Raw genomic sequence first — 11,118 nt, forward strand, 5'->3', positions numbered from 1 at the left:
GTGATTTCTGAATCGCGCATCTTCTAAGTACGTTAAAACATGACGTCGCCAATCCCCGTTTCATACCCATTGCGCTTGCGCGCGTCCAAGGCTACCAGGAAGCAAACCCGAAGCAGTTTGACTGTCTACAATGTGTAGACAGAAAGCTGTAGAAAATGTACGATTTCTAGTAGCTAAGTACAAACTCTTGCTTTTGGTTGAATTTTACCAGCAGGATTTCGTAGCCTACTCTTCATAGAGAAACGTTAGTTTTTGTGGACATTTTCGAGGGAGTGACACAGTGGCAGTGCTGTGTGCGTTGTTTACATTCTTGAGACACCACCAAGCAATCAAGCAGCTGGAGGAAGCTAGCTAACTAACTAACGTATCTAGTTAATTTCTATTGTGGTGACAGTTTATGTGAATCCAAATACAGCTTGATAAATGTATGACTTGTATGTATGACTAGGCTAGCTAACTATCCCTTTTAGTTTGTGATAGGCGTTTGATGATGCACCTGCATTAGCCAGTATAGTACTGCCTGCATTTAACATGTCCTAAAGTACAGTAAGCCTATTGCCATTACATATTGCCGTTGCATTTGGCTATATGCAAACATGCCATGCACACAATAGTCTTCATATACAACTTGTCCTATAACAGGGTGTTTTAATGAAAATGTAGCATGACCTCTATTCATAATTTAAAATAGCCACAATGTGACCTTTTGTTCATTTGTTTGTTTTTGGTAAACATTACTTTAGCAACCATTTCAGCTAATGTAATAATAACTGCAGTTGAACTGTGTAACTATACTCTGGAAGAAAACCCTCTGTGTGTGTCTCTTGTGTTTGGCCCTGTCTGGCTCTCACATGCTTCTAATCAGCTCGACAAACAGGAAGATTCTGCGAAGAGGTGATAACCGTGGCTACTTTAAGGACAAAACTAGTTACTGTATATAGCCTAGGTCATGTCCTGTGGCTTTTAGAGAGGAGCAGAATAGTTAGACCTGTTTGGGATGTTGTGTTAGTAGAGTGGAAGTGGAAGGAGTTAAATGTGGCTACTATCTGGGCCTAATTGTACTGCTGTAGTCAACTGTATGAAGAGTGATGTGAAACTAGCAGGGTTCGAGTAGGGTGGATTAGGCTGTGAACAGTTTCTCTCAGAACAAGGGGTGTGTGCTGCGGACACTGAAGGCTTAGTTTACTGTTGTTGTCTTTGATTTCTCTGTTCTTACTGTTTTTTCCCCTTCTTATTTTCCCTCCTCTGAGTGCTCTGCCTACATGTCGGCTCTTGGCCTGCATTCATATACCAGCTCACAGTGGTTTTGTTGTGTGTGTTTCAGTGAGCCAGGAGCCCTGCGTGTGTGTGAGCCCACATCATGGCGTGCTGCCGGCTGTGCTCCAGACTGTGTCCCAGGCTGTGCTCCCGCTCCTCCGCGTACACTCTGGCCCTGGGCTTGGGCTTCGTCACCCTGGGCACCTCTCGCATCCTGCTGCTCAAGTTCTCTGCCAACACACGTTAGTACTACATTATCATTCATGGACTTCATTTTGAATCGATGGTCTTATGTAACTGTTCTTTCTCTTCTTTGACCTATAGAGAACAAGTATGATTTCCTCCCTGCGTCTGTCAACCTGCTGGCAGAGGGGCTCAAGCTGCTCTTCTGTCTTGGCATGTCTCTGAGAGTCATGGTCAGAGGTAAGAGATGGGCACTGAGGGAGAGGGCGCCATCTTGTCCAATGTCATAATTCAGAATGTTTAGAGTTGTTGTTGTCAAGCAAGAATGTAACTGAGAGAAGGGAGATTAAAGTGTATGTATTCCAGACGGCCGTTCATGTCGAGAGCTGGGCTGCTCCTCGGGCTCTGCCTTCCTGAGTTTCATGAAGTGGTCCGTCCCCGCCTTCCTTTACTTTCTGGATAACCTCATCATCTTCTACGTCATGACCTACCTACAGCCTGTGAGTTTAATAATCACACACTGCAGTGTTTTAAATGCTAATGTTAAAGCCTCGGTTGTCTCTGATTCCTTTCCCCCCACAGGCCATGGCAGTGTTGTTCTCCAATGTTGTTATCCTGACCACAGCTATCCTGTTCAGAGTTGTGCTGAAGTAAGTCACAGTTTTGTTCTGGACATAGTGTTCTGTACTGGACCTTTATGTTTGTTTACATAGCTGATAGTGGCACTCGAGGTAAAAGTTTCCCCTTAACTACTGATCTAGGATCAGCTTACCCTGACACAACCCTAACCAATGCATCTGTTTTTAGCTCAATATCAAATAATTTCTTGGGTAACAATTAAGTACCTTACTGTGATTGTTTTCTATTAAAATGGTCAAAAAGAAACAAAAATAGCTTCTTAGCAAGGAGCAATTTAACTAGGACTGTCTGGGAGTGGTGAGGGGAAACCTAGCTGTTATTGGCAGAGAGGTTTGGTACTCTTTGTTATTGGTCTATTAACTAATTTACCACCTGGTGTTGTCACTAGACAGTTCAAAACTACATCCCACCACAACTGGCTGAAATTTCAGGCGCTTTTCAAACAGATCTTAGTGGCGCCCCCGAGTGGTGCAGCGGTCTAAGGCACTGCATCTCAGCGCTAAAGGCATCACTACAGACCCTGTTTCGATTCCAGGCTCACAACTAGCCGTTATTGGGAGTCCCAAAGGGCGGCGCACAATTGGCCCAGTGTCGTCCGGGTTAAGGTTTGGACGGGGTAGGCCGTCATTGTAAATAAGAATTTGTTTTTAACTGACTTGACTAGTTAATTAAAAAAATTACACTTAAAGGGCATTATCGTCATTTTCACAGTATTACAGGAAAATCATGTTTTTGACTGCACTGGTCCTTTTTAAAGCTGGAATCTGTACTTTGTGAAACTGACACCACCGTTTGCGATATTACGACAACAAAAGTTATTTCAAACAACATTTTTTATTTTTTACCACAATACTGGATGCACCTCTCTTCTGTTTCATTAACAAAAACAATAACAGCTTTAACCATTATTGAGGAAAAATCATAAACTGATTTCAGATCAGCATTTAGGGTCAGCCTACGTCGAAGGGCTCATCTCTGACCGCTGCTATTCCCCTCCTCTCCCTAGGAGACGCCTGTCCTGGGTGCAGTGGGCCTCCCTGGTCATCCTCTTCCTGTCCATTGTCTCCTTGACGACAGGGTCGGGAGGCAGCCAACGGGCCATAGCGATGCCGGGCCTCCACCCCAGCCCCCTCTCCCTACCCACCAACAGCTGCCTGCTCTACACACAGCTAGAGGAGCAACGAAGGAACGACAGGTTGTCAGAGCGATGGATGGGAGGGAAGGAGGAAGGGAGGCAGTCAATGTGGAATTCAGCACTCCTCTGTACAGTGTCTGTATTAGGACATCTTCACACATCCTGCATGACACCACAAGTCTCCTTTCCCTGTCAATAAGTCAGTCTAAGTAAGTGTTCCTGCTGTCTCCCCTCCCTCCCTCCCTCCCTCCCTCCCAGTAACTCCAGCTCATGGAGCTCAGTGCTGCCTGGACAGGCTGAGGTGTGGCGAGGGAGGCTGATGGGGACCCTGCGCTCTCTGGGCATGGGTCACATCCTCCTGGTGCTCCAGTGTTTTATCTCCTCCATGGCCAACATCTACAATGAGAAGATCCTCAAAGAGGGAGACCAGCTCCAAGAGAGCATCTTCATCCAGAACAGCAAACTGTAAGAACTCATGTGAATGTTGGCACACACACACACACACATGCATGAATGCAGACATATGACACACACACACATATTCACACAGCTTTCAAACATCCCAATAACCACAGAACTACACACAAACATCCACACCCCATCTGTCTAAAAATGTGTGTATGTGGTTGCAGGTACATGTTTGGCATGCTGTTCAACGGTCTGACTCTGGGTCTAGGGGGCGAGGCGAGGGGTCTAACCGTCCGTTGTGGCCTCCTTTACGGTCACAACGTCTACTCACTGGGACTGGTGCTGGTCACTGGTAGGACACACGTACACACTGGTGCTACTGTTGTTGAATTAACCCCATACAATGTAAAGGACTGGTTCATTCATTAGCATGAATAGGTACAGTATGTACTGTGCATATGGTATATGCATTATTATTGATTCACTATTCATTACTAATATATTGATCCTTTATTCCTGACAGCTAGGGTCTGTCGGTGGCATTCATCCTAAGAATGATTTATTAGGAATACATTATTATCAATATAAACATTATTATTAATACATTACGAAATGTATCAGTAGCTTCCCTGGGCCTGTCAGTGACGTTCATCCTGAGGTTGATTATTATAAATGCATTATTATTGATCCATCATTATCAGTATGTACATTATTAATATATCAAATGTTTTATCCCAAGCTGCCCTGGGCCTGTCGGTGGCGTTCATCCTGAAGTTCAGAGACAACATGTTCCACGTGCTGACAGGCCAGATCACTACAGTCCTGGTCACGGCCCTGTCCCTCTTCCTCTTTGACTTCCACCCCTCGCTGGATTTCTTCCTGCAGGCGCCCGTGGTGCTGCTCGCCATCTTTGTCTACAACGCCAGCCGGCCCAAAGACCCTGAGTACGCCCTGCAGCGCGAGAAGCTGCGCGTCATTAACGGAGAGGTGCTGCAGAGGTCGCGAGGGGTGAGGACCCCTTTTTTTCCCTTCATCAATCTACACACACTACCCCATAATGACAAAGCAAAAACAGGTTTTTAGACATATTTGCAAATGTATTAAAAACACTGATATGGTATTTACATAAGAATTCAGACCATATAATCAGTACTTTGTTGAAGCACCTTTGGCAGAAATTACAGCCTCAAGGCTGAATTTAGGAAGGGGAAGAGTCTTGGTGGTTCCAAACTTCTTCCATTTAAGAATGATGGAGGCCACTGTGTTCTTGGGGACAATCAATGCTGCAGACATGTTTTTGGTACCCTTCCCCAGATCTGTGCCTCTACACAATCCTGTCTCAAAGCTCTACGGACAATTCCTTCGACCTCATGGCTTTTTTTCCCCTGACATGCACTGTCAACTGTGGGACCACATAGACAGGTTTGTGCCTTTCCAAAACATGACCAATCAATTGAATTTACCACAGATGGACTCCAATCAAGTTGTAGAAACATCTCAAGGATGATCAATGGAAACAGGATGCACTTGAGCTCAATCTTGAGGGTCTAAATACTTATTCACATAAGGAATTTCAAAAAAACTGTTTTTGCTTTGTCATTATGGGGTTTTGTGTGTAGATTGATGAGAATAAGCCTGTAACCTATCAAAATGGGGAAAAAGTCATGGGGTCTGAATACTTTCCTAATGCACTCATTCAAGGGTTTGTCTTTATTTGGACTGTTTTCTACATTATAGTAATAGTGAAGAAATCAAAACTATGAAATAACACATACAGTGGGGCAAAAAAGTATTTAGTCAGCCACCAATTGTGCAAGTTCTCACACTTAAAAAGATGAGAGGCCTGTAATTTTCATCATAGGTACACTTCAACTATGACAGACAAAATGAGAAGAAGAAATCCTGAAAATCAGTAACACACTACGCCACCAGGGACTCAAATCCTGCAGTGCCAGACGTGTCCCCCTGCTTAAGCCAGTATATGTCCAGGCCTGTCTGAAGTTTGCTAGAGAGCATTTGGATGAATGAATGGGGCCATGTATCGTGAGATTTTGAGTGAAAACCTCCTTCCATCAGTAAGGGCATTGAAAATGAAACTTGGCTGGGTCTTTCAGCATGACAATGATCCCAAACACACCGCCCGGGCAACGAAGGAGTGGCTTCGTAAGAAGCATTTCAAGGTCCTGGAGTGGCCTAGCCAGTTTCCAGATCTCAACCCCATAGAAAAAGTTGGAGGGAGTTGAAAGTCCGTGTTGCCCAGCAACAGCCCCAAAACATCACTGCTCTAGAGGAGATCTGCATGGAGGAATGGGCCAAAATACCAGCAACAGTGTGTGAAAACCTTGAAGACTTACAGAAAACGTTTGACCTCTGTCATTGCCAACAAAGGGTATAAAACAAAGTATTGAGATAAACTTTTGTTATTGACCAAATACTTATTTTCCACCATAATTTGCAAATAAATTCATTAAAAACCCTACAATGTGATTTTCTGGAATTTTTTTCTCATTTTGTCTGTCATAGTTGAAGTGTACCTATGATGAAAATTACAGGCCTCTCTCATCTTTTTAAGTGGGAGAACTTGCACAATTGGTGGCTGACTAAATACTTTTTTGCCCCACTGTATGGATCATGTAGTAAACAAAGGGTTAAATAAATCAAAATATATTTTATATTTGAGATTCTTCAAATAGGCACCCTTTGCCTTTATGACATCTTTGCACACTCTTGGCATTCTCTCAACCAGCTTCACCTCCCTGGAATGCTTTTTCAACAGTCTTGGAGTTCCCACATTTGCTGAGCACTTGTTGGCTGTTTTTCCTTCACTCTGCAGTCTGACTCATCCCAAACCATCTCAATTTGGTTGAAGTCGGGGGATTGTGGAGGCCAGGTCATCTGATGCAGCACTCCATCACTCTCCTTATTGGTAAAATAGCCCTTACACAGCCTGGAGGTGTGTTTGGTCATTGTCCTGTTGAAAAACAAATGATAGTCCCACGAAGCGCAAATCAGATGGGATGGCGTATCGCTGCAGAATGCTGTGGTAGCCATGCTGGTTAAGTGTGCCTTTATTCTTAAATAAATCACACAGTGTCACCAGCAAAGCACCCCCATACCATCACACCACCTCCTCCATGCTTTATGGTGGGAAATACACATGCGGAGATCATCCGTTCACCCATACCGAGTCTCACAAAGACATGGCTTTTGGACAAATTTCCACCAGTCTGTTTATTGCTTGCGTTTCTTGGTCCAGGCAAGTCTCTTCTTCTTATTGGTGTCCTTTTAGTAGTGGTGTCCTTGCAGCAATTCGACCATGAAGGCCTGATTCACACGGTCTCCTCTGAACAGTTAATGTTGAGATGTGTCTGATACTTGAGCTCTGTGAAACATTTATTTGGGCTGCAATTTCTGAGGCTGGTAACTCTAATGAACTTATCCTCCCTCTGCAGCAGAGGTAACTCTGGGTCTTCCTTTCCTTTCCAGTATCAACATAGCTTGATGGTTTTTAGGACTGCACTTGAAGAAACTTTCAAAGTTCTTGAAATGTTCTGTAATGACTGACCTTCATGTCTAAAAATAATGATGGACTGTTGTTTCTCTTTCATTATTTGAGTTGTTCTTGCCATAATATGGACTTGATATTTTACCAAATAGGGCTGTCTTCTGTATACCCCCTCTACCTTGTCACAACACAACTGATTGACTCAAATGCATTAAGAAGGAAAGAAATTCCACAAATGAACTTTTAACAAGGCACACCTGTTATTTGAAATGCATTTCAGGTGACTACCTCATGAAGCTGTTTGAGAGAATGCCAATAGTGTACAAAGCTGTCATCAAGGCAAAGGTGGCTACTTTGAAGAATCTCAAATATATTTTTATTTCTTTAACGCTTTTTTGCTTACTACATGGATTCCATATGGGTTAATTCATAGTTTTGATGTCTTCACTATTGTTCTACAATGTAGAAAATAGTAAAAATAAAGAAAAACACATGAATGGGTAGGTGTTCTACAACTTTTGACCGGTAGTGTGTGTACAGACAGACAGACAGACACAACCCACTCTCACCCATATACAGTGTGACACAGGCAAACACGCATGCACACTGAGGGCAACCATGATTCTCATTTGTATGTAATAATGATTTAGACTGTGGGGGAACCAATGTGATTCTGTGTAATGAACAGAGTTTAGATTCCCACCACAGCCTTAGCCCTGGGTAACTGCATTACAGTAGGTACATAGATGTATTCAATTAGGTTGGTTAGAGTATGATGATAATTAGGAGGGTGTCGGTCTATAGAGGCTCTGTGTGGAAGTTGCCTGTAGACATAAATCTAGGATCAGCAAACCTTCCTCAAATCCTTAGTGTGGAAATAGCTATTAGGTAAACGCAGTCAGAAATGTGAAAAGATAGTGACATTACATAGACTGTGTTGTGAGAATCCCCCATAAGAGGGGAAGCACACCAGAGCAACGGACGGTTAGGGTACTTAAAAACAGTGTGTGGCCGTCCTATCGCCTCTGACCGCAGAACACCGCCTCTGGCAGTAGAACACCGTCTCTGACCGCAGAACACTGCCTCTGACCGTAGAACACCGCCTCTGACCCGCAGAACACTGCCTCTGACCGCAGAACACTGCCTCTGACCGCAGAACACCTCCTCTGACCGCAGAACACCACCTCTGACCGCAGAACACCGCCTCTGACCGCAGAACACCTCCTCTGACCGCAGAACACCGCCTCTGACCGCAGAACACCTCCTCTGACCGCAGAACACCTCCTCTGACCGCAGAACACCGCCTCTGACCGCAGAACACCGCCTCTGACCGCAGAACACCTCCTCTGACCGCAGAACACCTCCTCTGACCGCAGAACACCGCCTCTGACCGCCTCTGACCGCAGAACACCGCCTCTGACCGCAGAACACCTCCTCTGACCGCAGAACACCTCCTCTGACCGCAGAACACCTCCTCTGACCGCAGAACACCGCCTCTGACCGCAGAACACCGCCTCTGACCGCAGAACATCGCCTCTGACCGCAGAACACCTCCTCTGACCGCAGAACACCGCCTCTGACCGCAGAACACCACCTCTGACCGCAGAACACCTCCTCTGACCGCAGAACACCTCCTCTGACCGCAGAACACCTCCTCTGACCGCAGAACACCGCCTCTGACCGCAGAACACCGCCTCTGACCGCAGAACACCGCCTCTGACCGCAGAACACCGCCTTTGACCGCAGAACACCGCCTCTGACAGCAGAACACCTCCCCTGACCGTTAATTTCCTGTCGATTCTATTAAGGATTGGCACAGTTAATCGACTATCAGGATATCTGAACATACGTTAGCATTCGATTACTTGAGTGAGTGTTTATTTACATTTATTTATTTATTGTAGCCCTATTTTGACATTGTTATAAATTAAATTAGATTATCCTTGTTTACCTACAAGGATATACCATGACATTTTAAAATACATTTTTTAATATTGTTTTTATAACTGTGCGTTGCCACTTTTCGCCACTTCAAATAGCAATTACTGGCGAGCCCCATAAGAGTTTCCAGAAGACCTGACACAGATCAATGCAAAACACTCACCAGAACCTTTTTGTAAGACAATCAGTTCTATCGTCTCTTTTACTGTTGCTTTGAACCCAAAACTACGGAGAAAAACAGCCTTCTGTTGTTTTACCTCTGCATTTGCGTCATTCTAATTGATTAAGAGAGTCAATTATCTGGATATTCCCCAAAATATCCTGATATTATTTGAATAGTGAAATAATATCAAATGCCCTTCCCTAGATTCTACATGGTTTTTAATCGCCTTTGTTCATCGGCACCCAGCAGGTAAATGCTAACACACCACATCCACCCACTGCTTTCAGACGTTCCTCTTTCTGGTGTTATTCCTCTCTAATCTCCACCATGCTTCCTTTGTGTTTGTGTAGGATGGGGAGGAGCTGGAGAGGCTGACCAAGCCAAACACAGACAGTGAATCAGAGGAGGAGTCTGTCTAGCCTCCCATTATGACTTCACAATGGCTCAACCCTGTGATGTCATCAGTATGCCTGACTCTGTGACATCACAATGGACAAACTGTCAGTCCTGAATTATGACTTTGCTATAACCTGGCCTGTGACATCATCAGCCTGTGACATCAGAATGGACATGCTATGTATTATGACATCAGAGCGGCTTGGCCTGTGGTTTTGTTGGCCTACTGTGATTGTCATAATTTATTGTACATCATAGATGCGGTAAAGAGGTCAATGGAACTCGACACAAACATGGAAATGCATGGGGGAAAAGATCCTGAGTCTCTTCATTGCCCCCCAGCAAAATGATCCTACATTTAGGCTATTGTTTATATGTGTATTCCACACTACGGTATGTTGATTATAATGCGTGTATGGATGTCAATCCCAATACATGTTCATGTCAACACCGATCAACTGCATTGCAGTTAAAAACAACTTTGACTACCATGACCGATTTCTATATGCTAGCTATGCTACCAGCTTATACGAACAGGAGTTAGCATTTAGCAGTCACTTCTTCTAAGCCTGAAAATAAACAACTTTTAAATGTTATTCTGCGAAAACTGGCAAATATATCAAAATCCAATTTTAGTAGCCACATTGTGGGCATTGTTCACAAATATTGACTTTGTTAGATCAGACTTGTTGAATGTGCGCCAATCCGGCATCCTTCTTTCCCCCAAGGTCTGCGTTCCATTGACCTCTTTACCGCATCTATTCAGAAATGTGCTTGTTTGTGTATGAAATATGATATACAAATAATATTGTAATGGAAGAAATGCTAAATATACAATGTTGTATATGTTGTTGTATTTAAAGTAATGCTATTGCTGTTATTGACACAGTGGCAAGGGTTACAGATGTTGAGAAGTTGATATCTGCCAGTATGATCTTATTATGTCTTTGTTTTTATTATACATTTGTTTGCATTATGTGGCTATTAAGAAATCTACTCAAGGCTGTTGGATGTTTGGGAGCTAAATGAGTTTTTCTAATGGCCAACTACTCAGTTTGTCTTAACGTTATTAAGTACTCACAAAGACCATACAGTACTAGCACACGGACCATGTGATTTCTTCTGGTCTCAGTCCGTGTTACGTTCAGAAAACCCAATCTGACGGTAAAACATGTAAGATTACGTTTCACATTACTCACTGAAAAATAATTGGCTTCTCTAGTGGTTTACATGTGTTCAACGGTGTCCATGCTTATTGTGCCATATAATTTACACTTCTATCATGTATTCAAAAAAGCTTCTTGTGAAGTTATGTTATGCTGTATGCATAAGGCAATTTACACCTGGTTCTTTATATTACTATTCATGACACAGTGCATAATTACAATTTCTCAAACAGTCAACAGATTATCAAATGAACATTAAAAACTACTGCCAAAAATAAAAAAATTTGTCTAGTTCACTGACTATTTTTTTCCGTTCTGTTGGTCT

At 43.5% G+C, this 11,118-nt stretch overlaps 1 protein-coding gene across 4 annotated transcripts; it reads left to right on the forward strand.

Annotated features, from left to right (window-relative positions):
* The first annotated feature begins 53 nt into the window (after nt 1-53).
* On the forward strand, nt 54-11,093 carry slc35a5 (solute carrier family 35 member A5). 4 transcript variants are annotated; one of them, XR_004205688.1, is made up of 11 exons: nt 54-157; nt 1,325-1,499; nt 1,582-1,680; nt 1,807-1,940; nt 2,023-2,090; nt 3,086-3,274; nt 3,473-3,679; nt 3,847-3,974; nt 4,362-4,630; nt 8,244-8,996; nt 9,582-11,093. XR_004205688.1 is itself a non-coding variant. In XM_031806286.1 (11 exons), the coding sequence occupies exons 3-11, from the start codon at nt 1,361-1,363 to the stop codon at nt 9,648-9,650; spliced, it is 1,302 nt and encodes a 433-aa protein (XP_031662146.1). In that variant the 5' UTR covers nt 115-157; nt 866-894; nt 1,325-1,360; the 3' UTR covers nt 9,651-11,093. The 4 variants fall into 4 exon arrangements, 2 of the variants coding, with proteins under 2 accessions (XP_020316825.1, XP_031662146.1); XR_004205689.1 differs by having other exon boundaries at nt 8,304-8,996; XM_031806286.1 differs by lacking the exon at nt 8,244-8,996 and adding an exon at nt 866-894 and having other exon boundaries at nt 115-157.
* Nucleotides 11,094-11,118: the final 25 nt, after the last annotated feature.

Source organism: Oncorhynchus kisutch, linkage group LG26 (assembly GCF_002021735.2).
Source record: "Oncorhynchus kisutch isolate 150728-3 linkage group LG26, Okis_V2, whole genome shotgun sequence".
NCBI lineage: Eukaryota > Metazoa > Chordata > Actinopteri > Salmoniformes > Salmonidae > Oncorhynchus > Oncorhynchus kisutch.